Here is a 26,622-nt window from a genome sequence, read left to right on the forward strand (position 1 = left end):
TGGCCCCTACTAGGACTGTCTCTACCTATTGTTGAATGAAATGGCATTTCCATGTGGAGGTAACTGGATCTTGCATCCTCTTCCAGTTCATATCTGAGGATAATAAGATACAGCATTTGCTTATTAAAGAGTAAAAGTTATTTTTTAAAACCTTACTTCAGTGCAACACCAAAATGACCTGACCCCCCCATGTGGGAGAAGTCCCTGCCCCCTCAGAGGACCACAGTCAAATGTGACGCAGCTAATGATTTTAAAGCTGTAATCTGGACAATGAGCGCCAGCGATCAACCCAGTGACGTTTCCCACGTGTAAAAAAATCATTATGCGAGCAGGTTACGCGTTGGACTCATTCTGGCTGCGGTCTGTTTCTTGCACTATTTGCAAAATATGTCAATAATTATTTTTGTTTTTCCTTCCAGCTGCCATATTTAGCATTTATGTAAGGGCAACATCTGATATGATGATTGAACCCAGCAATTCCCTGCAGTCGTAACTGCCCCCGCTACAAAGCGCTGTGACACACACAACATGAGATTCCACGTGCGAAAACCGCCTTGTTTATATAAAACGACGGACAGCGGTTTGGACCAATCAGCTGCCGCTATCGCTGTTCCGTAACGCTCACTATGGAAACCTCGAAACGACAACCAATCGGTTGAGCCCGAGGGAGGAGTCTTGAATTGAGGTCGCGAGGCCTGCTCTCTGATTGGCCAGCGGGACGTTGTCGAAGAACTGGGGGGTGGGGGGAGGCGAGCGCCGCCGAGTCAGTCAGTCAGAAGCCGCTTTCCCATTGAGGAATAGCTTAAACCTATGATTCTCATCGGTCTGCTCGGCTTGTTTTGGTCCCTTTTCTCAGACGGAGAGGCGGTTTGCACATCATCGTCACAGGTTGGTCCTCCATCTTGTCTTCCTTTGAGTTTTACCCTGATTTAAAGCTTGTGCTCAAAAATAAGTTGCATAACAAAAAAAAAAAACGAAGTGCGCATGCGCGGAATCCGACTGCTCTACTTTTTTTTACTTTAACACGTTAAAACTTGCTTTTTCTCATGACTCTGTGGTCAACAAAACAATACGCCGGCTAGTTGTAGCCGTTAAAACGAGCTGCCGTTCAAATATGGCACATATGTGGCTGTTTTTTAATCATATCCCTACTTTTACATAACTGTGTCAGTGTACCGTGCGCTGGATTGCAGGTCAACGTGTGTGGATATGAACAGCAGGTCAGCAGCAACTAAATAAAACTATAGAAACACAATTATTCATATTTTCACCATTAAAACTGTTATAGGAACGTATTGATGATGTAATATATGATGTCATTGGTAAAACCTATTTTATTCATATCAGATTAACCTGCTATAACAATGGAAGTGCCACATTTAGCTAAACTATAGACTATTAAAAGTACAGGTGTAGGAATTATAATCTGATCTTTAGTTTCTGTTTATTTGGAAAATATAATCAAATGCTTCAACTTATTTTACAGACAATTTTATTTAAATTGTATTTCTATTATAATCCCAGATGCCTACTGATCAAACAAAATAACCTCTTTCTTTAAAAATAAAACTTTAAATTTTCTACTGAACATTAAATCCAACTGATTCTATTAATCAAATATATTTGTTAATAATTCAGTTTCAATCCTAAAGAACAAACATTATGGCTTCAGCTGAATTACTATAATGAGATTAATAATTTGGATTATCACAGAGATTTATTATTTTTGCATCAACAACAAACAAACATCAACACAGATGTTTGTTTTTTTTTTTGTTGGGGGGGGGGGGGTAAATTAATGATAATATTGGGGTACAAAAAGAAAAAAAAGTTAACCTGTTATTCCAGATTTGTATCACTATTATGAATTATTATTTTTCTAATCAAGAAAATGTGAAATTAGGGATTTTGCTTCTATTTCCAGTTTCATCTGACAAGGTAAATAAAACCCCTCCCAAAATCTGAGTTGTACACATTTTTAAGATTTATAACATTTCTGTAAAAGAATGCACTCCTGGACATGGAGTTCCTAGAAGAAGAAAGCAGCGTGTGGTTTTATGAAACAGGGCTTCCAGCTTTGTGTTGAGCTATAGCTGAATCCATGTGACTGGAGCCAAGTTGTATAATGCTGAGATCTGTGCTAGTGTGCTGCTGGATCAGGGCTCACTCTGGATCTGGACTCCCATGGAAGTAGAGCTGCTTCTTTCACGGCATCACGCATTTCTTTCTCTTCCTACCTGGAGAATTATATCTTTATTTCCATGAATTGCATCTCATCTTTAAACAGAGCTTTCAGTTTAATTTCCCCTGGTGAGAATCTTTTTTTTTTGGAAGACCATCTTTCTGGTGAGTTTAGACCTTTGCTGTTAGTAGAAGGCTTTTTAAAATTAATTTAAGGAATGAAAATGTACAATAATCTTATTTGCTCCTGTTGTTTAAGTTCTTTTGTTTTATGGATTCCCCGTTTTTTGGGGGGAAAATGTGAGTTTGTTGCCTCAAAGATTTAATTGTATACTTTATGCACAATGATCGAGATGCATAATTTTACTGAACAAACTAATAATACCTAAAAAAAAAAGAATGATAGAATATCTACTATTAATACAGTAAAATTGCGTTTTTATTAGGTTAACCTACTTTTGGAAATTTTCCTTCATTCATTCCCCTCAGACTGAGCCTCTACAGTAAATCATCTAAATGACATGAATGTTTTTATACCCATAATCCAAATCCTGGGAATCATATTCCAGATTATTTTAATAACAACACAAAAAGGAATTGTTTATGTCCTAATTTGCTGGTGTCATTAACCTGTTTCGGCTCGTTTTTCTCTGATTGGCTGCAGGCAGCAGCCAATCAGAGAAAATCCTGCCGAACAGCTTGGCTGTTTTTCACTCTCTAAACTTATTATTGGTTAATCTCTGAGGAGTGAGTGTGTAGGAGAGGCAGGAAACCTGCCGGGGTTTAAATGCATCCTAAATGTGAAAGAAAAAATCTATATTTCTAAGAAAGAAATTCGGCTTATATAAAGTGCCAATAATAGACGAGCTGCTGAATGTTGCGCTTACATAAATAACTGTAACCTGATACCGACCAGCAGGAGAACAGGGAAATAGTTTTTGTTTTGGCTTCACTGCCTCCTGCCAGGATTTTCCCAATCAGTCCCAAACAGACCCAAATAGCTCAAAGTTTCATCCTTGCAGGAGACACAAAGGGGCTGCAGTGATCCTGAAATATTAACCTGTGCTGTTTTTCTATCGTCTCTACTTAATCAAACAGATATTTGACTGAAATGTGTTCATGAACAACCTAATTATTAGAAAAAATCTAAATCAAATCCTCTCCAGGTCGGTCCAGAGGAATAAAATATCTGTTTTTGTTGTCTTTTACATGGACCTGCAATATATCAAATAAATATATCACTATAGTTTAGGAAGAAAACAATTAAATTTATTTCTCATAATTAATTGATTGTTCAAATAACCCTCAACTAATTTAGAAAATGGATTTTCAACTGGTGGACAGATGCTCTAAAACCTGATAGAGCAACCCAGTTAGAGCAGTAATTATCCCAGAATTATAAATAATACAAATAGAAACTCCATGTTTGTCATCAAAATGCTCTATCCAGAACCACTGCAGTGGAATAGTTTTATTCTTACCTGCTTCTGGATTCAATTCTACATAAAATCTTCTTGAAGGAACCTTTTGCTGTTTAATTATCAAACAAAAATCCACAGATTAATGAATTAATTAACAAAATAATCATTATTTAAATCTTTACTATAGTTATAATCTGTAAACTGTATCAATTTGTTCTTTTAACTTTGATATAAAAACAAAAAAAAAAGTTGATAAACTCTAAAAAATCCCATTTAAACAGTTAGTTTATCTTTACAGGAGCCATTTTAAAGGTGAAAGCAACAGGTTTAAGGCGTACCAGCTGCTCATTCTATACTGGAAAGGCTGATTTATACTCAGAAACCAGGTCGTCTGCATGTGTGTGTCGCCGTGAACGCAAATGATCCCCGCTCTTTTTCGCCCTCATGTCCCTCCGTTGTCGCACAAACTTGCCCCCACTTCCTCACCGCCTCGGCCGTATCTAGGCCCACAGGTAGTTCCTGATTGGCCCTCTAGCGTTGATGCATGGAATAACATAGCGCAGACTATGCATCAATATTTGGCAGGTTCGTTAGTGCTAATGCTAACAGGTGGTTAATGCTAATCTTTAGCTAAATGGTATAGGCATTTAACCTTTGGTTACTCTACAATTAATGCCAACTTTGTGTAAGGCTAACCTTTGGTTAGCATTAACCAACATTTACCTGTTTAGAAGAAAAGCAGTAATCTCTGCTTTCCTTTCCAAAAAGTTAAAAACAAACCACTGGACTTTGTTTTCCAGGTCTGAAAAAGTTTCTCTTCCAATCCAGGAACCTTTTTAAATTCAAAATGCAAGAATTAGCATTGAGTAGTAGATTAGCCCAACAATGCCTTGTTATGGCTTAAAAAACATGCAAATTGAACCGAAAGAGGCTCAGCCTATTGTCCGCCCCTTAGTAATGGGGATTCGTTGAGGTCATTGTTGGCCCGGCGGACCAGGCGGGATGATTTGGTCCATGCGTGGAGATGGGGGGTTGAGATGATAGGGGGAAGGAATCAACTTTATCGCTGAATTATAGGTTTTTGAAAGCTGGAACCTGAGTCCATCACCTCTGTTTAAGGTTGTTTTTTTTCTCTCTGAACATAAATGGCCTTCTTCACACCCCTTTCAAACCACCTGTCTTCCTTGTCCAAAAAGTCAACATTCTGCTCCTCAGATGAACGTCCTTTGTCCTTAAAGGAATAGTACACCCAAAACATGATTAGCCTTCATTTTCTACTCACCCCCATGCTGAACAACACTCTGGAGTACTTTTTTGATATCTCAAATGCATCTGGAGATCTGGGAGGCTTCTTGCTGTCTGCTGACATTCAAATAATGGAGGTCTATGGCGCCCGAGGCAGAAAGGTCCATAAAAGTCCACAAAAACGTGTCAATATTCCTCCATACTGCTCGTCCAATGTATTCCAAGTGTCCTGAGTGGGTAGCGTCCATAATTTACTGGAAACGATGTCATTTAGAATGTTTTTAGAGCATAAACAGTAGTGTACAGGATTTCCTAAAAGCGCGTTCACGAGTCTACGGAAACCGCGGCAGACCAAACCAGACGAAAGTGCGCATTCAGCTCAGCAAAGAACTCATGCTCTTCCTCAACACTGAACTCCTCAGACATTTTTCTTTCGTTGTTTCTTTGTTTGCACATGTAAATAGCACATTTCTTCTTCAACGCTTGCATTATTGGCAGAGCAGACGCTGAATGCGCACTTTCATCTGGTTTGGTCTGCCGGCTTCCGTAGCGTCCTAAATGCGCTGGCGTGCGCTTTCAGGAAATACTATACACTACTGTTTATGCTCTAAAAACATTCTAAATGACTTCGTTTCGAGTAAATTCTGGATGCTACCCACTCAGGACACTTGGAATACATTGGACGAGCAGTATGGAGGAATATTGACACGTTTTTGTGGACTTTTATGGACCTTTCTGTCTCGGGCACCATAGACCTCCATTATTTGAATGTCAGCAGACAGCAAGAAGCCTCCCAGATCTCCAGATGCATTTGAGATATCAAAAAAGTACTCCAGAGTGTTGTTCAGCATGGGGGTGAGTAGAAAATGAAGGCTAATCATGTTTTGGGTATACTATTCCTTTAAAGTGTAGATGGTCAGCCAAGTCTTGTCTGGAGGACGTAGCCCATCTGTGTTGAGCTCAACAAAGACGGAATGAGGAGCTCAACACTAATCTGACATTTTGAATTGAAAAAGCTTCCAGGATGGGAAGCGAAATGTCTTCAGACTTGGAAAACAAAGTCTAGTGTTTTTTATTTTTAACTTTTTTGGAATGACTATGACGTGGATGACTGAGAATCTTCACCAGCCCTCTGCTTCCCTTCCATAAGTACTAACCGATGCTCGATAGCTTGACCAATGTTTTTATTTTCTATTTATTTTAATTACATCATGGATCTACTAGCATCTGGCCGCGCCTAAGCTCCGTCTTGTGTGTCTTTAACCTACTGTTCCTATTGGTGCAGAGTCCCGTCTTGTTTATGCTGGCATCTCTAACCAGAAGTTAATGTATATATATTTCGGACCCACCAATATGGATTACTGTCTACATTTTATTCAGAATATTAATAATTTTATTCGCCACTACTCTAGATGGACTGGTGAAGTGTTATTACTGAAAAATAAAATGTTTTTATAGAAAAGTTGAGGCTAGAAGTGGAATAAATGACATTTTTAGCCTGAGCTATTTTGCTAAATTAGCATCAGTGTTGCTTATTGTCTCTGTGTTTCATCTTTTTTTAAAGTTACATAATCACAGCCAGCTAATATTATCAAGTTAATCCTGCTTGGGTCGATGCTATTATTACTAGCTTTGACCGTTTCTCCTTTAATAATAGCTTAGCGGCTTACTATCCAGCAAAATGACCAGCTGTGTGAAGCAACAGGTAGGGGAGGGGTCCTGCTGAGTCTCTTTTGCCCTCATTTTCCTCGCTGTATGCAAACCTTTGTTGTTTAGAGGTCTTTGGAGTGTATCACAGTGTCGAGGGGCTTCAATCCTCTCAGAAAGGTTAGATGTCAGGCTGCTTTCAAACGGCGGCGGCGACGGCGGCGGCCTTTCTGTGAAATGAAGTGAACTTCACACTGTTGTCCTTTCATTTGGTGTTTGCTCTTTCAGCGACGCTGCAACCGCAGCCCGTCTGCTCATATCAAAGGGAGCCAGCTGTAGATTTGCTGGATGGTTTGAGATGATCCTTATTGATTGTTTCCCTTTTTAGCTGTTTCTTTATTTTAGATTAATGGAAGTGCGGCTCATTGTAGAGGGTTTGTATCGCCTAATTTAATCTTTTTCTTTTGTCCTCCCTAGGATTGAACCTCAGCAGCTGAGACGTCGACTCTCTTTTCAACGCACTGCTACAGGTTTCAGGCATGGCCATGTGGAAAGTGACATAACCTCACATTCTCTGCCGGTTCATGTCTGAGGACAGCGACTCAAAGCTCTATCATTTCTCCGCTCTGGACGGCCACGAACGGGTCGGTTACCGGGCTGAGGAAGAGCAAGGCCACCCGCGTGGCTCCATGAGCCAACTACACCGTATGGCCAGCAGTTACGGCGAGGGCTGCGGCGTGCAGGACGGGGGGGAGCTAGAACCCGAGTTAGGACTGGCGTCCGAGGGGAGCGACAGCGGACACGAGCACCCGGCCTCTCTGCGCTCCCCGCACGATGACAGGAAGCGCCAGCGGACGCCCCTCCACGAGGACGTGGAGATGGGCGGCTCGAGCGGGAGCGGGACGGAATCCCATGGCAACGAATCTCACGGAAACGAGTCCCACGGCAACGAATCCGTGGGTAGTGTGAACGGCAACGGGAAGGATTCTGCTATCATAGAGTCATCAGGAAGCAATAAGAGGTGAGTGCTCATCACGCACTGAATCACCCCGAATCCTGCCTGTTCCTCCCCCCCCCCAGACCAATTAGGTCGCGGAAGTGAGGTCGGTTGGAGTTTCAGATACTGCTGCGTCTTTCCTCCTCATTGAATCCGGGTCCCTGGCAAGTGAGAAATCCCATAAACCTTTCAGATCGACTGAGTTTGTTTAAACAAAGATAAAGAATCCCCTCGGAAAGCTCAGTGAGGTCATCAGATAAATCGGGTTCAAACTGGTTCTTCTGCAGGAAGTTGGAAGTAACCAGCCCCCCTCCCCACCCCCCACATGACTTTCATAATTATCTCTTGTTACAAGAGGACCCTACCTGGCTGGCCGTTACGTAACCAGCTATACTTTCTCCTTCGTGTCGCTGACATGAAAACAACAGGAAACACGTTTCACATGCTGCAGTCTGCTCAATCTGAGACCCCCCCCTCAAAAAAAACAAAAACATTTCATAATAGATTATTACAATTATTAACTTGGAAGTGGGATTCATATCAAAGAAAGCGTTTAAATCTGCTTTAATATCTTCCCAAAGTTCATTCTAATTTAGTAGTTTTTGTCCAAGAAAGTTTTATCTAGATTAGACCTGAAACAGTTAATCAGATTAATCGAGATTAATGGATTATTGAAATAATTATTAAGTAATTTAGTTATCGATTAATCATTAACTGGAGTATAGAGACTCTAAAATGTGCCTTTAGTTGACATAGCGAACGAGTTAGAGAAGTAAATATATTAAAATAGTAAAAAAAAATAATAATGATAATTTTTGTATTTAGAGCTACAGTGTGTAACTTTTAGCGACATCTAGCGGTCAGACTGCAGACTGCAGCAACATGAACATCTCCCCCCCACCGCTTCTCCCCCCCAACAGTACGGCGAGCGTTACGGGACAAAATGTCTTCCACGACGTCCGCATCACCTACCTTCTCAAGTGATGAGGTTTGTTTACATAGATAATTTTACAGATAGTATTTCATTAGTCTGTGTAGGGTATAGATTTCATGTAGACTTAAGATAATAAATATACCCGTTATTTCTTCTACATCGTTGTGACGTTTTGGCGATCTCGCAATCGCTAGTTTGTTGGCTCTGCGCTGCCGTAGCGCAAAGATGTCTGCCTCCATGGCTGCGAGACCCGCTCCTATGTAATTATAAATAACGAATTCTAAGGCAACGCAAATATTAAGGTTAAGAGGCTGAGCTCGTAGATGATGATAAATAACATAGTTATGTATAATATATTACATTTCTGACTGTATATCCCTGTAATTATTACACACTGTAGCTTTAAAATAAAAAATAAAAAGTATTCTTATGTCAATCTGCTCTATCTGGAACTCCTCAAGTGGAAACGTTTTAGTTTTACTTGGTTTAATTCTGCAAAAAAAAATAATCTTAAAGAGACCTCAGGCTATTTGATTATTAATCGATTAATTAACAAAATAATCAACAATTTTCAAAATAATCGTTATTTTTCAGCCCTAATCTGGATTTAACCTTCAGCAGAAGTCAACAGGCCTTTTGGCTCCGTCAACTAAAACGCATTCTGCACCTTTTATGAGTTTATCAGGTTCCCAAACATTTTACATTTGACTCCAAACATAAACTTCTGTATCATTTGTTTCATTCAAACAAAGGAAGAAAATGCACAAAAGGCAGCAAGAATCGGCGGCACATATCAGGGATTAGTTAGGTGGATGTCTAAATTATCGGCCCTAATCAAGAACCCGTATCGTTTGATCTTTATGCTACGTTCAGACCGCACCCAGCAGAAGCAGCAAAGTTGCACATGCTGCTTCTTTTTTAATGCTTTTACAAGTTTAGTTCTGACAAGTGGCTGAAGCATCTTTGCTGTGAAAGTGATTCTGATGCGCGTTGGGCGGAGCTACCCTTTCTTTGCCTATATTTGCTGTGATCAGTGGGTGAAAAGTAGTTTTAATATGTTTTTAAGTGAGAAAGTCCTACAAACTGAAGGCACCTGGATAATAAAAGACAAAAAATGTTTTGCTTGCAAGTTTCTTCATTTAGGCGTTAATAAACGGTTTCAGAGGATTGATCATAGCGCTCTGCATCAGCAGTGCTGCGTCCGTCTCCCTGCCAGCTCCCAGATCAGCTTCTCTGATTGGTTGATGTGGCTCGTTAAGCAGTTAAAGTTGAATTTTTCCAAATTCAGCAGCTGCTTCTGAAGAGGGTCAGATGCTCAGAGGTTCATGAGGAGCTGCTCATGCTGCTCAAAACGCGCCGCGGGACCTTTTGCTGTGCCTTGATGCGCGTCAACCATTGACTTTGCACGTAAACTATCTGCTTCTGCTGATTCTGCTGCTTGGGACTGAACGTAGCATTAGAGCTGACCCATGAATGCAAATCAGTGTGCAGAAAAGTTTGTTCTAATTGCAGAAATTTCTTTGTTTGCCTAAAATAACATGACCTGTTGCCATTTGTTACAGCTCCAACTCCCACAGCCCGTCTCCGCCGAGCAGCTCCAACGCCTTCAGCCTGGTGAGCTCCGAGCAGGACAATCCGTCAACCAGCGGCTGCAGGTAAGTCCTGGATTTCTATCATTCTCTCTACAGTTCTAGAAATCTCGGCATGTGGAGGATCCACGTGTTTCCAGTCACACTATAAATGTAGAGTGCGACATCTTTGGTGAGACCTCGTCATTGTGACACCTGTGCATCTCTCTCTGTGGCGTCATGCAGCAGCGAACAGTCGGCCAAAGCCAAGACTCAGAAGGAGCTCTTCAAGACTCTCAAGGAGCTCAAGATGCACCTGCCTCTAGAAAAGAGGAGCAAGGGCAAATCCAACACCGTCAACACGCTCAAATATGCGCTGCGGTGTATCAAGCAGGTTAAAGGTAAAACACGCTCACCCCAGCTTTTCTAAAAAAACATTAAGAAAACCAATGTTTGTGATCAATTAGGATCTGATTGATGTGTTTGGATTCCACAGCTAATGAGGAATACTACCAGATGCTGATGATCAATGACAGTCATCCCCCTGGCTTTGACGTGTCGTCGTACACCATAGAAGAAATCAACACCATCACCTCCGAATACACGCTGAAAAACACCGTAAGTCCGACGGTAGACTTCAGTTTGAGATTTAGGAACAAAATGCAGCTCAAAATAGATCACCGTAAAATGCAAAAATGGATTAACTTAAAATAAGTCTATTTTTCCTTTAGAAAAAAATCTTATTTCCTGTGAATCATGTGTAATAATTCTGTTGACAGAGCACCTTATTTATTTGCTTAATCAAAGGAAAATGTACTTTTAAGACATATTTATTTAATTTAAATTAGGTTTTTTACATTATCAACAGCTCTGTGCATATCATTCAGGGCTCGAGGTTAACCATCGCCCGATCGCAAGTTGATCGCATGTTAACCATCGCCCGATCGCAAGTTGATCGCATGTTAACCGTCGCCCGATCGCAAGTTGATCGCATGTTAACCATCGCCCGATCGCAAGTTGATCACATGTTAACCATCGCTTGATCGCAAGTTGATCGCATGTTAACCATCGCTTGATCGCAAGTTGATCGCATGTTAACCATCGCTTGATTGCAAGTTGATCGCATGTTAACCATCGCCCGATCGCAAGTTGATCACATGTTAACCATTGCCCGATCGCAAGTTGATTGCATGTTAACCATCGCTCGATCGCAAGTTGATCGCATGTTAACCATCGCCCGATCACAAGTTGATCGCATGTTAACCATCGCCCGATCGTAAGTTGATCGCATGTTAACCATCGCCCTATCGCAAGTAGTTTTTATTGTCGGGAGAGTACAAATTTCATTGCAATTGCCCGCCGGGCAATGATCGCAACAAAAAAAAATATTTATCACTCAAAATTACGTTAAAATCACCGACATTCGCTGAAAACGACCCACAAACGTTGCCGGCGCCATCTTTGTTGTTTTGTACACATTCTCGTGTGATTTTCCGCTAGATGGCGTGATTCAGCTCTTGGGGAGAGAATTCTGCAGAGCAGCAGCTGGATGATGAATTTAATCTATACTATAAAACACGCTAGATTAAAAATGATCAGTCAGGGATTAGGAAAATAATAATAATAACTGTATGCGCACAGTGTAAATATTTCTATCTTATGGCAGTCTTTGTGCAGTGGTCATACATTAAAAAATGTTCATTAAATTTTTTTCTCTTAGACATTGAAGTGGTGCAACAGTTTAAAGCAAAGTTTAGTTTGGAAAGAATGTGCAGGAAGGATTGAAAAGCATGTTAACACTGTAATGTAGGCTTGAGTTCATTATCTGACGCATGAAGATACACACCAGGAAGCTGGACACTTAAAAAATACTGAATTACAAAAAAAAACATTTAAAAAACAAACATGTTTCATTGATATATATACAAAAATGAATATTAGGAACTATATTTATTAGGGATGGAACGGTTTATGAAAACCGTCCGAACCGTTCGTTGGAGATCGTGGAGGGAAATGCGCCAGATGATTAAATTCAAAGCGGCAAAACATGCGGAAATGATCCAGGGTTTCCGCCGATCATTAAAAATAATTACAATTCATGAATTTTTTTTGGATTTTTTCATTAATTTCAGTCATTTTTATGAGATTTCGGTGTAACAATCAACATAAACCGAACCGAACCGTGGATTTTTGAACCGAAATATTTATCAAACATTATACTGGGCAAGTAAAAAAAAATAGGGCTGGTTTCATGAATAAATTAATTAATAATCACAGTTATGGAGCAAGCTAATTTCGTTGAGAAACACGTTGAGAAACAATGTGGCGTCTTGTTTTTTTTTTTTTTTTTTTTTTTTTTTAAAGGGTTTTATTGAAGTCTTATTTAGAGGCAATAAACTCAAAAACAAACTCCTGTAGAAATACGGGAATCATTCTTTTTGGAAGTGTAGGGGCGGGCTGAAAAGATGGTGGTTGTTTATTTGCGTGAGGAGGAGAAATAACCAGATATGCACAGAAAATGCAAAAATCTGAAAGCTAAAAATGTCTTTTACCTCATTTTATTCTCCAGCAGCTTTTAAACTTTAACAACAATGAAATGAAATTGATTTTTAGCATTTTTAAAGCCATAACCTTTTAAAAACCAGCAGCATCTCGAAGGAAATGGTCTCTTTCTCCTCTCATTTAGGAGTGAGCGGGTTCTAATAAGCCTTGAGCTGAAGCTGTCTGACCATTTAATAAAGAACAAGGCGCCATCAGGAAACTTTCTGGTTAGCGAATAAATGCTCATATTTCTGCCCCTTAGGACATATTTGCTGTAGCGGTGTCCCTCATCACGGGGAAGATTGTTTACATCTCGGACCAGGCTGCCTCCACCCTGAACTGTAAGCGGGAAGTTTTCAACAATGCTAAGTTTGTGGAGTTCCTGACGCCGCAGGATGTCAGCGTGTTCTACAGCTTCACCACGCCGTACCGCCTCCCCTCGTGGAGCATGTGCACCGGAGCAGGTATGTGGAGAATGGAGGAGCTTTCCCTGCTTCTTGCACCGTGTACTTAGATCATACATTCCTAATGCCAAGAGAAAGCACGTTGCAGATCCACATGAAACACAACCCAGCGAGCACCAAACGCCCACATGCTAATGAACACATTGCATGTAATTAATTAGCCGGATCATTTACATATTTTCCAGCACATCCACCTGTCCCATCTAAACTGCTAACGCACTCTTAACCGTAGATGGGGATAAAATGTGAATATTGATGCTGAGCAGACTGGAAGCGGTGCAGATGATCATTTGTTGACACTTTCTGTCCGTCCGTTCCTCAGAGTCGTCTCCCACGGAGTGCATGCAGGAGAAATCCTTCTTCTGCCGCATCAGGTGAGCCACAGAGACCGCCGCTGCTCTGATCCATAGTTTCCTGCTCAGAACAAACTCTTAGTCAGAGCAGAGGAACACTGGAGGAGGAGGGGGACTCAAGATCTGCTCCCCTCCCCCGCAGTGACCTCGGCTTGGTATAATTTCTGATTTTTATGTAGTAAATAATGAGGGTATAAAAATTGGATCTATACGGACGTATTAAATGAGCTGTGATTGAGTGGAACTAGTTAGAACCGTGTGTCTATGTTGCAGTGGGGGGAAGGAACGGGAGGGGGACCTCCAGTACTATCCTTTCCGGATGACGCCCTACCTGATGAAAGTCCAAGACGCGGAGCTTTTGGAAGAGCAGTTCTGCTGCCTCCTGTTGGCTGAGAGGGTGCACTCTGGTTACGAAGGTAAGAACTTAGCTCTACAGGCTATTTTTTATCAATACGTTTAAGTATTTTCTATATATTTAATTTTGTACATAGATAGTTCTGTTTGCTAACTAGCTCTGTTTTGACCAGCAAACTTCCCCAATTGTTTAGCCTGTCATCCGATAATTCTTGTCAAATTTAAGGCAACTTTTGGCAAATATATAAAGGAAATTATGCTTTCTTCAAAGCTAAAGAAAAACACTCGGCTTCAAAGCGAAGCCTCTTCTTTTATGACGCCGCCGTATCAAACGGTTTCTGACGGCTGAGTAAAGTCACATCCATTTTGTTGCCAAACAACTGATTTTCCGAATTTGGACGTTAGCATAAAAATGAGAGGTTGTTGCCCTGTGCAGATTAGCTGCTAAAAAAGCCGCTTGGGCTCAACTTTTAGCTAAAATCATTGCGCCGTGCTTCTGATTGGAGGAAGTGGACGTCTGTTTACAGTGCAGGCGCAGCGTGGTTAGGGTAGCCGCTTCCTGGAAAGGCCGGATCATAAGTATCATAAGGCTGCAGAACTCATGAGGATTACTCAGAGATGTAAGAATGAAGCTAAATAACTCTTGATTTAAGGTTTTAATGAAGAAATAAATGGCATTACAACGGTTAAAACTTTTTGCAAGATATAGACTCTTTAAGTGTAACAGTAGCTCATGTGAAAGTCCAAATATTCTCTGTTCCTCCTTTTATTCCATGTCCTATTAGCCCCTATACATATATATCCGATGCTCGCTGCTGTTTTATGTTTGATCAGATTAAACAGATGGGGAAGCCTCATGCTTTGAAAACATGTATATTAGCATTTAAGTGACTTTTAAACCTTAAATTTATGGTCGTTTTCTCTCTGCTCAGCTCCCAGGATTCCTCCAGACAAGCGCATCTTTACCACCACACACACCCCTAACTGCGTGTTCCAGGACGTGGATGAGAGGTGGGTAGACTGGAGCCGGTCTATGAACGGCCGTGTTGCTGTTGTTGTGCGGCTCCGCAGTAAAGCAGCTGTTTGTGTTCGTCCATCAGGGCCGTGCCTCTGCTGGGTTACCTTCCTCAGGACCTGATTGGGACTCCCATTCTGCTCAATCTGCACCCAAGCGACCGGCCATTAATGCTGGCTGTGCATCGCAAAAGTAAGCAAAGCTACATTTTCCTTTCTGAAACTAGGATGATGCTTTTTATGTCCTCATTTTTAAATCTAAACAGGTTACATTTTCTTTAAAGAAGTGTATTTTCCCTTGGTTGAACAGATAAATAAAACTATTTGCCAATGGAATAATTACATTTTAAAAAAGGAGAAAAACAACTTCACAATGTTATTTCAAGTGCAAAATATCTAATCTAGTGTTGATTTAAGGGCAAAAATACTGTTTCCATCTGTGGATGTTCTTATTTACCTCCTCAATTCAAGGACAAATATACTTTTTAAGAACTTATTGCTTATTTTTAGATCTGTTTTTGCTGTAGGAAGGAGTTTTACTGGAGACTTTGTCAATTCTCACAGCAGAGTCAACAGTTTTCCTTCCACTTAAAGCAGTTTGTGGTTGACGTGACTCTGATGACTGAGAATTTATAGGATTTTTTTCCTTTATTTTCCCTTAACTCCAGCAGATAAGAAAATATGCCAGTGGAATAAAATGATTTACTGTATAGGATCTTTATTTATCGCCATCTAGAGTAAAACATCTAGTTTAATTATTTTAAAGACAGAAATACTCATTCCATTGGCAGCTCATCCTATTAAACTGGCAAATACTCTTATTTGACATTTTTTCCTCATTTTTAAATCCGTGGTAGCAGCGTATGAACAAGGGCAAGATAGTACTGTGAAGATGACACATGGTTCTCAAATATTTGACAAACAGATAATGAATCATGAGGGGCGCAATAAGGCTGGGGGGGTAGAGCAGGTGCTCCATGTGCAAAGGCTACGCTCCTCGCCGCAGTTATCTCCGTTGTCCTCCTCGTCTCTCCCTGCCCTTCCTTCTGTGCAGCTACTTGTTGACGAAATGCCAGAAAAAAGCTTTGATAAGCTGCATTAGAAACAAATCCCTCTGAATTCACCTAGATCCAGACTCATAATCTAAACCTGTTTTCCACACTTTTCTTATGGTTGTTTCTGGGTTTTTGTACCAATCAGTTACAATGTGACAAATTTTATCAAAGTATTCCAAAAAAAGTTAAAAACTGGACTTTGTTTCCAAGTTTGAAGACGTTTGACTTATGATCCAGGAAGCTTTTTCAATTCACAATGTCAGAAATAGTGGTCAGTTGCTTTATACAGTAGCCTGGTTTTGGCTTAGAAAACATGCAAATTGAACCGGATGAACGGGTCCACCCCCTCTGATTAAGGTTGTTTTAAGCAGCGTAAAGGAAGCCCTCTGTGTTAAGAAAGAAAAACCAACCTTAAAGGCATACTATGCAACATTTTTCAGTTAATTAATGTGTTCCATAACGTTTTGGATGATTAAATGAGTCATTTCAGGTTGAACAAAGGTATTCTCAGCCGCCCTGGTGGTCTGTAGGGGAAATACCATACTTATTGCAGGAGCCCTCGGCCCGCACCTACAGGCTCAGAAGTCTCGTGCATCGCGAGAGTCGGTCTTGCTTTACGGCGAGAACTTGGCTAGCTACAATCTTTGTTATTTATACACATGCATAACAAATAATGTATGAAAACATGCTAAATTTTCAAACTCGAAAATTGGAACAAAATAGTCACTTACCGCAGTAGACATGGTGATTCGTTGCGTTCGCCTGTCTGCTAAGCTCAAAACAACCGCGCCTGGCTTGACGGAGAAACCAGGAGAACAGCTGAGCATATTTACGACAGTGCACTTTTACTTTCGCCCTCTGGGGGGAGCCTCGCTGGAAAATCAACACCGCTTGCATAATATACATTTAAACGAAGGGGGTGGACTCAGATTTCAGCTTTCAAAAACCTAAAATGCAGCGATTGAGTTAATTACTTCCCGCTATCATCGCAGCCCCAAACCCTTTACAGGGGAACAGAAAACCTCCCCTATTCAGCCAGGTTAACAATTCCCTTTAACGAACCCCCCTTTCAGAGACATAGACAGGTATGGGGCATTGCAGGCTAACAAAAGAAGCAAAAAGACCCCCGTTCCAAAGGGGTGGACCCTTCATCTGTTTCAGTTTGCATGTTTCTAAACAAAAACAAAGCTTTGTTGGGCTACTTTATAAAACCTCGAAACTCAACACTATTCCTGAGATTTTGAATTGAAAAAGCTTCCTGGATGGGAAGAGAAACATCTTTAAACTTGGAAACAAACTTTTTTTTGGAATGACTATGACCTGGATGACTGAGAATCCTCACCAGCATTAATAAAGTATATTCATGGTAGAATGGCCTAGTCAAAGTCCAGAGCTGAATAAATGGTGTTATTAAGTATAGATGAGAAATTGAGTCACGTTTTATGTTGTTAAAACCTTTTTACCTTTGCGCTGTGCTTTAGATTATTGAAAAACATGCAAAAGTTTGTCCGTTATAGTTTTGCATTCAATGGTTGGGTTGCTGTCTCCTGTTGCAGTTCTGCAGTGTGCCGGTCAGCCGTTTGACCATTCCTCGATCCGGTTTTGTGCAAGAAACGGTGAATACATCACCATCGACACCAGCTGGTCCAGCTTTGTGAATCCCTGGAGCCGGAAGGTGTCCTTCGTCATCGGGCGGCACAAAGTTCGCATGTGAGTACCTCCATCGTGTTTAAAATGTAGCTCTTTCCTTCGTGAAATCTGTGGATAATCCTGACGTCTCTGTGGATCGCAGGGGTCCTGTCAACGAAGATGTCTTTGCAGCGCCGGCTTTCCACGGAGGGAAGATGATGGATTCAGACATCCAGGAAATCAGTGAGCAGATCCACAGGCTGCTGCTGCAGGTACGTAAACACAACCACGCGCCGCGTCAGCTTTTTACCTTTCAAACCGGTCGCTTCCATTAACCATCTGCCTCCTCACAGCCGGTTCACAACATGGGCTCCAGTGGCTACGGCAGCTACGGCAGCAACGGGTCCCACGAGCAGCAGGTGAGCATCAGCTCCTCCAGCGAAAGCAACGGGAACGTCCCAGCAGGGAGCACGGCGGAGGAGACGGGCAAAACCAAACCCTCCAGGACCTTTCAGGAAATCTGTAAAGGAGTCCACATGCTGAAGAACCAGGACCCTCACGTCTGCATGCGCACCTCGTCAGTGTGGCAGTCCAAACCGGAGCAAAGAAAGGCCACAGACAGTAAGTTTAGTGTTGTTTATTCTCATAAACCTGCAGCTGAGAGGTTACTTCACTGTCCTGATGAGAGTTCACGTAAAGCTTGAATGCTGGGTTCACACTGAACGCATTTTGACGATCAGAGAGGCGTCCTGGTCTCGTCTCAATATAGTCAAACAGGCATCAAGACACTTTTTTACGTCATGGAGTAAATCATTTTTCTATTTCTAATTTTTTTATTGTGAAAAACATTTCATAATATTACACATTCAGAGTTTTTTTAAAGTTGGAAATAACACAAACAATAACCCACACACAACAACAATAACAGGCCACCCCCACCCTCACACAAACACATAACCAACCCAAGGACTTACTGATCCATTACACTGCTGAGGCAATAAGATATTATGGATACAAAACAACATCTTTACATAATCAACCAATGTCCAGGAGAAGCGGATACCGAATCTCCTCAGTGTTCAGCCAAGATGTGGGAGTTTGGAGGAGAGCTGCTGTCAGCTGGATAGATTCTAAGAATAGATTGGTTGGAAAAACAACCAATCTAGTTGGTTAAAACTAATTTGGTCCGAATAAACAATGTAATGATCAAAACCTGAGCAAGCCACCGGAAAAAGTCATTTTCCTCCTTACTGTGATGATCTATATAGGTGGCATCTGTAAGAGACAGGCTCTCACTCCAGAGGTTGATGGTTCAAGACCTGTCTTTGACTTTGAAAGTTGCCTGACTGAAAGTTGCGATTAATCTTAATTATTTTGGCAGGTAATTTGCATTGCTTTGCCCGAGTAAAAATATAGATTGGCTAAATTAGGTCGGTTTAGCTAAAAGATTGGTTGAACACAACTTCCAACCGGATTAAAACCAAAAAACGTAGAAAAACTATCATGTTTGAATAAAAATGACCAAATCCTTTCATTTTGCTCATCATTGCCTAATTTGCACAAACACCTTCACTAGCTACGTTTACATGGACACAAATAATCGGATTGAAGGCCTGATCAGATCAAAAATGTTTCATGTAAACATGTCAGACTGAAGATTCTAATCCGATTCGGTTCGATCGGATCTAAATTTAATTCCGAATGAGAGAGGTGGTTTTTGCCGATCGCCATTCCGATTGGCGTCCATGTAAACACCCATTCGGATCTTAAGAGTAAAATAATCTTCACTGCGCATGTGTGCGACGTCAGCGTGACGTTTTTCCGCCTTGTCAACGACAGGAAACCACCGGTCGCTCTCGCTCTCGCTGTGAACAACATGGCGGGAGGAGTCTAGGAACGCCGACTTATACACTCAAGTTCATTTAAAGCTGCAGGAAGCAGGAATTTATTCACCTCTTTTCTCTCTCCACAGCCCACTCGCTCTCCCACGCCGGTTCAATCGCTCATTCTCTACATTTTCTCTCGTACATTTCGCTGCCAAGCGCTTTTTTCCTCCTCTCTCCGTTTTTCTTTCCGCTCGCTCCGAGCGCATCGTTTGTCAGGCCTCCCAAAAACCAGACGCAGACAGAACTGCCAAGTTTGGCAGGAAGTTCTGCGCATGCTTAAAAGATGTAATCTGATCCAACGCTTGGTACATGTATACACACGTCATGATCGGATCATTTCATTTAGTGTCCATGTAAACGGAGATTTTGAATTTCCGATCAACCAAGGTTTGGATCGGATCGGGGAAATTTTGCGCATGTAAACGTAGCTACTGTCTACTTGAGTTTTATGATTGTTCTAAGAAATTTTACACTTAAAAAAATTACAAAAGATTTTATTATACACACCAACCATTAACAATTTCAAAGGAACCTAAAAGGGGGGTAAAGAAACTGTTGCAAAAAAAAAAAGCGCAGATTTTATTACAAACTGTAGTTCTGCTTTCCACCAGTAGGTGGTGACATGTTCACATGAAGCCTCATGAACTGTGGGGATAGTTGAAGCAATTTGGCCAAATGGTTCAATGCCTCATGAGGCTTTATCTCACCATCACTAGTTATAGAGCGCATACCGTATCATTTCTAGGTGCAAAAATCAGATAATTTAATCCAGCCACATTTTAACAGTAGGAGTCTCACTTTTTTTCCCAAAATTGTAAGAGTAGTGTCAGAGGTTTGGTTGAGGTGCAAATGCAAAACATACCAGAACCATGGAGATACTGCACAAGGAGAGTATTTATGGAAGACTGAAGACGGGACTAATGAGCCGATTGGGAGCAGGTGTGAACAGAGGATTCTAGAAGGAGAGCAACACAAGAGGGCAGCAGAGGGCAAGCAAATAAAAACCTAAGAACTCAAATATATCCAGAAAAACACCAATAAAGCTAGAAAACAAAGAAAAACATGGATCAACGTGAAACTGAAAACTCACAGAAAACTTAACAGAACCAAGACCGTGACAAGTAGTTTCTTAGCTGTAATTACCATGTATGATAGCAATTTTTGTCGGGGTACTGGGAGTGAATTAAACTTACCATCAAAATTGGATCTGGTTGGAGTGAAGTCTCAAGCATGTCTGATATTGATTTTCAATACCTGGACCCTAATGGTAGAATCTTAGGGCAAAGATAGTAACAGAAGTAGAGAGGCTTCATCTGCCATAACATTTGAGGAAAGTGTTTTTCAAGCCTTCTGACTCGTGTTCTTGGTCTCTATGTAGGCAGATGCGGTAAAGACAGTAGCTTTTGCTTTATTTGCTGTAATAAGTGGAGAATAAAGGTGGTTTTAAGATGTTTAAAGCAAGAAAGTACGCCTTAAAACAGGCATGGTTTCAGAGGTTTCTCTGCTAAAGCACAGCTGATTCTGATGATTGCAGTTCAGTAAACGATGTAATCAATGTAAATCAGCCGTGCTGGAGCAGGGAAACCTCTTAAACCTGCAGGACAGCGGCCCTCCAGGACCGATTTTGGGGATGCCTGCCTGAACATAATGAACATAATCCAGTTAATCAAGATAATGATCCTGCCATTAATCATTCTGTAGCTGTAGAACCCCGCGTACTAGCAGGGAGCCATCACTGAGAATCTGCAGGTTCTCGTTCCTGACTCTCCATCTCTTTCTTCTCTCTGCAGCTCAGAGGAGCTCAGGGGTCCGCGTGAGAGACTCCGCCCCTCAATCACACTACAGAGACAACGCCGGAGCCAGCATGGACGACTTCACCTACAAAGACCAGTCTGTGTGCTCCTACCAGCAGATCAGCTGCCTCGACAGCGTCATTAGGTGTGTGACCGACATTCATGGTCAATCTGAACCCCCGAGTCTCAAACCTCTGGACTCTCTCTTTATTTAGCCATCTTTTATTCTCGCTTCAGGTATCTGGAGAGTTGCAACGTCCCCATCACAGTGAAAAGGAAGTACCAGTTCTCATCAAACACCACGTCTTCAAACTCAGATGACGACAAGAGGGGCTCAGAAGATGGAATGCAGGCGCCTCAGGGCACGCACACAGGTACGGCGACTTCTGGTGCACGCATCAGTTAAACCTTTTTATCAGTCGCTCATCAAAACACGTTCTGATGTCCTGCAGATCCTTTGATGCTGGACGCCCAGCCTGGCCTGTCAAACATGAAAGCGCAGAAGAAGCCCCCGTCCGGGGCCGCCGCTGTGGTGGGGGGCACCCTGGCTTCCCTCGCTCTGCACAGCAAGGCTGAAAGCGTTGTGTCCATCACCTCGCAGTGCAGCTACAGCAGCACCATCGTCCATGTAGGAGACAAGAAGCCTCAACCGGAATCTGGTTAGTTTCTGTTTGTTTTTTTATCCATTTGAAAAGTGTCACCGAGCAAATAAGATAAAAAAAAATCCAGAATGTATCAGTTGTTGTGTTTGACATCATTTTTCGATGTTTCAGAGATCATCGAAGACGTTGCAGAGAGCCCAGCGCCCCCTGCTGTGCCGGTCAGTATGGTGTCTCCACCCAGCCAGGAGAAGGAGGCCTACAAGAGGCTGGGACTGACCAAGGAGGTGCTGGCGGCGCACACCCAGAAGGAGGAGCAGGCCTTCCTGAACCGCTGCCGAGAGCTCCGCACGGCCAGGAGCTTCCAGAAGGAATGCTCCTCCTGTCTGCTCAACCAGCGAGGCGCAGCCAACGCCGAAGGTACTCCACGTTCATCCTGTTGTAAAAATGGATTCCTCTCTGGTTTTATTGATTTGAACACAGATTGAATGCTTTTGATTTTCTAATCCCTGGAGGCAAGTTAATAATCAATGAATTGATCTAAAGTCATAAAGGATCTTTCCATATTTTTCCCAAGGCTGGGAGATGAAAAAATTAACGCATTTTAATCGCACACCATTACATAGATATGTCAGGGGTTGACGTTAAGGATTTTTACCGCTTGCCCTTTGGGCAAGTGACTTTCACATTTCATTTGCCCGGAAACAATTTTTACTTGCCCAGTTTAATGTTTGATAAATATAGTTCCTAATATTCATTTTTGTATATATATCAATGAAACATGTTTGTTTTTTAAATGTTTTTTGGAATTCAGTATTTTTTAAGTTTCCAAGTTCCTGGTGTGTATCTGCATGCGTCAGATAATGAACTCAAGCCTACATTACCGTGTTAACATGCTTTTCAATCCTTCCTGCACATTCTTTTCAAACTAAACTTTGCTTTAAACTGTCGTGTCCTTGGAAAAATATACATTTTAATGTTAAAAATCTAAAAAAAAAACTTGACAGGTTAAAAACTTAAGATAAATAACAAGACAGAATTCAATGTCCCAATGAATAACTTTTATTTTAGAGTCACGGTATGTTTATACAAGATAATACTATTAATATAATGTGACTTTTCTAGAGAATCATTATTTTATTCAGGGTTTCCACAGTCTGACATCATTTCAGAATTCCCTGACTTTTAACTGACTCAGGATCAGTTTTCCCTGACAAAATAAATGCGTCAACAAGACAATAATAATAACATAACAGGTCACCAATCTAACATGTTTAGCTCTATAACATTTAAATGCACCTCTCCAATGTCTAAGAGAAAAACATTTAATCAACGTTTTTTAATGTATGACCTGCATCACTGTACAGAAGACTGCCATATGATAGAAATATTTACACTGTGCGCATGGCATACAATTATGCCAATTTTCCTAATCCCTGACAAATAATTTTTTAATTATATATATTAATCCAGGGTTATCTGGGTGGTGGGTAAAATAGGTGTTGGTTGTGTTACTGTACTTAGATATTTTTGCCTCGTTTTTTAGCCTGCCAAGTCGAAAAAAATGTGTCTGATTCGCGCCAATTCCCGGACAAAAATCACGCCATCAGGCGGAAAATCTCGCGGCTTTTTCAAATCACGCGGGAATGTGTACAAAACAAAAAAAATGGCGCCGGCAACGCTTGTGGGTCCTTTTTTAAGCGAATGTCTGTGATTTAAAAGTAATTTTGAGTGATAGATACATTTTTTTTTGCGATCATTGCACTTGCCCGGCGGGCAAATGCAATAACTCATGACAAAAAACTTTTCTCAAATTTTATTTTATTTTTAAATTTTTAGTTTTTCTGTTTTAGGTTTTAAAAATGTATATAAATGTATTCCATAGAAAACTGCTTTGACTGATTTAATTATTATTTTGTTGACCCCTGCTGGTCACATGGAACCCTCTAAAATACATGAAGGTTTTTGCTTCTTTGTAAAGTAAAGAATCTAAACTCAATGTTTGTTTAAACCCATTTTCTCTTTTTGCGTTTGTTCCTCTAGACTCGCCTGGTCAACAGGGAGCTGCCAAACCAGGTCTGACCAGGCCAGAGACGACGGCGAGGAGGGGCAACCGCAACAGAAAGTCCAAGAAGCCGCGATTGAAGCATCCCGACTCGTCGGACAGCGCCGTGTCCAATCGCAAACCCCTGCCCCCACTTCAAGGCCTCAATCAGACATCTTGGTCCCCGTCTGAAGCTTCCCAGTCAGCTTTTAACGTGTCCTACCCCACCATGGTGCCTGCGTATCCGCTGTACCCCCCGATGCCTGCCGCGCCGGCCCAGGGCTCCCGCCCCGACGCATCTCTGCCCTCCGCCTTCAGAGAGGGGCAGAACGCTCAAGCTCCCCCGCCTAGCACTCCGTTCCCGACTCCGATCGTTACGCCTGTGATGGCTCTGGTTCTGCCCAATTACCTGTTCCCCCAGTTAGGACAGTTGAATCAGATGGGCCAGCTGGGCGCGGCGCCGAGGCCGGCGTTTTTCGCCGAACAGACTCAGCCACAGCCGGCGTATTCTACCCAGCAGGCCTTTCAGACGCCTCAGGCGGCGTACCAAATGCAGACGCAGCCTTCCTTCGCCCCCCAGCAGCCGTTCCCGGTGCAGTCCGCCTTTTCTCCGCAGCAGCCTTTCCAAGGAGCCCAGGCCCCCTTCATTACCCAGCAGCCTTTCCCAGCCCTTCAGACCGCCTACGCTACGCAGCAGCCCTTCGCTGCCCAGTCGTCTTTCCCAGTTCAGACTTCTTTTGTGGCTCAAGCCCCTTACGCAGCGCAGCCTTTCCCCTACGCCATAGCCCCAGAGCACCCCAAACCCCCCACAGCTGAGCCCAGAGAGGGGGCCCCTTCACGCTCCTCCCTCCCCGCCTCGGGGGCCAGGGAGCCCACCACGTCCCCTCCGCTGTTTGAATCTCGCTGCAGCTCGCCCCTGCAGCTCAACCTGCTTAGCATGGAGGAGGGACAGCGTTCGGTTGAAAGGCAGGACAGCACAGCGGGCCCGTCCGGAGGTCAGGGCGGCGCTGCAGCGGCGCTACCGGGGGCAGCAGGGGACAAGAGCGCGGGTTCAGCTAAGACTGACAATCACCAACAGGTGAGAGAAGAAAACCCAGAAATCCACCAAAAAAAGTTTAAATAACTCATCCTGAGACTAACGGGTACCTGAACACCTCGGTTTGTCTGAGCAGGAACCCAGAGGAGACGGAGCTCACAGCGATGGAAACTCCTCATCCTGCAATCTGCTGGACATCCTGTTGCAGGAGCAGGAGGACGCTCACTCTGGTACCGGATCGGCCACCTCCGGCTCCATGGGCTCCGGTTTGGGTTCCGGATCTGCATCCGGCTCTGGCTCCAATGACTGTCGGACCTCAGTTAGCGGAGCGTCTGGCAGCCGAACAGGTCAGTTGTTGACATATAGAGGCTTTTTAAAGCAACATGCTGAAATTTTAGCTTCATTTAACATAGAACAGATGATTTTTCAGGTATTCAGCACCCCATGAGGGCTGGAGCAAACCTCTCAAAAACTCATAACTTGACAGTGTCAGATCGCTCAGGTAAAGAGTCATGTGACCCAGAGCGCCCTCTAGCAGGAGAGCTGGCTGAGCTAAAGGTTGTTATTAGCCAACAAAACACATCCGACCCTTACCTGATCAGACATATCAGAGAGCTTTGTGCAGCAACTCATTTAATGTGCTGTTTCCAGTTAAAGGTTATTTGTTTTCAACTTTTCCCCTCCCTCTTTTCCGTTTTTCTCCTCTTGTAGGGAGCAGCAACACCAGCAAGTACTTCGGCAGCATCGACTCTCTGGAGCATGACCCCAAGAGGAAAGGCAAATTAAGAAGCGAAGGAGGCTCAGAAAGCAGCAAGTCCCAGAACAAAGCCTCGGTTCAGGGCGAAGGGGAGCATTTCATCAAATACGTCCCGCAGAAGCCGCTATGGCTGCTCATGGCCAACGCCGACGATGAGGTCATGATGACGTATCAGATGCCACCCAGGTGGGTTACTGACACGTCTTCTTTGTGTTTTTTGCATAGTTAGATTTTTTTTAACCCTTTCATTAAACCGCTTGCACACAGGGACATCCAGCGGGTGCTGAGGGAAGATAAGGAGAGGCTGAGGCAGATGCAGAAGAGCCAGCCTCACTTCACCTCAGAGCAGCGGAGAGAGCTGGTGGAGGAACATCCCTGGATGAGGAGAGGAGGCCTCCCTGCAGCTATCAATGTGAAGGTTAGGATCACACACGGCTCCGCCCCCAATCTACCCACTGAACGAGATGCAGCGGTAACAGGCTGTGCGTCTCTTCCTCAGGAGTGCATCTACTGTGAGGACGCCGCAGCGGCAGCTGGACCCATTGAGGAGGATCTACCCGACATGGATCTGGGCGAGCTGGGCGACGACCTGAGCAGAGAGGGCCAGAGAGGCCAGAGCCAATCAGAGGAGCCTAAAGCTCAGCAGGATCATGGCTCCTGAACGAGGGGGAGCGATTCCAACATGGACCCTTTTAGGCTCGCATTGACATTCTGGCTGTGCGGCTGAGAATCCGGACGGAAAGGCACACCATGAGAAGAGCGCTGTGTTGCCATAGTGATCCAGGAGGAGGTGTGCCAGTGGCGTGTTTGTTTGTCTGTGTGTTCTGCCCACGCGCAGTTCCTGATATCCCCCACCGGGGGGTGGTAGAGCGTTATAAGAGCTTTGTAGCCTGAACCTACCTTTAGTATTTCTCCCATTTCACAAACAAAAGGGTCTCTGAAATCTCTTGGCGCCTTTTTATGGAGCTGTTTTCCCTCTAATCAGATACAGGGCATTTATTCTCATACAGGTGAAGCTGAAGCTCTCTAAACTTTGTATTATATCTTAGTAATATATAAAAATTTTTCTAGATATTATTTTTATAAAAAAAAGTGTTAAAAAAA

At 42.7% G+C, this 26,622-nt stretch overlaps 1 protein-coding gene across 1 annotated transcript; it reads left to right on the forward strand.

Annotated features, from left to right (window-relative positions):
• Positions 1-766: 766 nt before the first annotated feature.
• On the forward strand, positions 767-26,622 carry LOC119786917 (period circadian protein homolog 2-like). Its single transcript, XM_038290495.1, has 22 exons — positions 767-888; positions 6,972-7,515; positions 9,988-10,080; positions 10,240-10,394; positions 10,490-10,611; positions 12,797-12,998; positions 13,321-13,372; positions 13,625-13,767; positions 14,638-14,716; positions 14,806-14,912; positions 17,331-17,484; positions 17,567-17,675; positions 17,757-18,024; positions 21,080-21,227; positions 21,320-21,456; positions 21,535-21,741; positions 21,856-22,101; positions 23,725-24,803; positions 24,898-25,108; positions 25,473-25,704; positions 25,786-25,936; positions 26,018-26,622. Exons 2-22 carry the CDS (start codon positions 7,079-7,081, stop codon positions 26,177-26,179), a joined length of 4,494 nt encoding a protein of 1,497 aa, XP_038146423.1. The 5' UTR covers positions 767-888; positions 6,972-7,078; the 3' UTR covers positions 26,180-26,622.

Source organism: Cyprinodon tularosa, unplaced genomic scaffold (assembly GCF_016077235.1).
Source record: "Cyprinodon tularosa strain WSP-4 unplaced genomic scaffold, ASM1607723v1 ctg282, whole genome shotgun sequence".
Classification (NCBI taxonomy): Eukaryota; Metazoa; Chordata; class Actinopteri; order Cyprinodontiformes; family Cyprinodontidae; genus Cyprinodon; species Cyprinodon tularosa.

Excerpts from the sequence above, each read along its gene's own strand:
- LOC119786917 (XM_038290495.1), top strand. The coding sequence starts at position 7,079 with ATGTCTGAGGACAGCGACTCAAAGCTCTATCATTTCTCCGCTCTGGAC. Across the intron at positions 13,373-13,624 it reads TCCTTCTTCTGCCGCATCAG|TGGGGGGAAGGAACGGGAGG; the intron begins GTGAGCCACAGA and ends TCTATGTTGCAG. Across the intron at positions 22,102-23,724 it reads AGGCGCAGCCAACGCCGAAG|ACTCGCCTGGTCAACAGGGA; the intron begins GTACTCCACGTT and ends TTGTTCCTCTAG.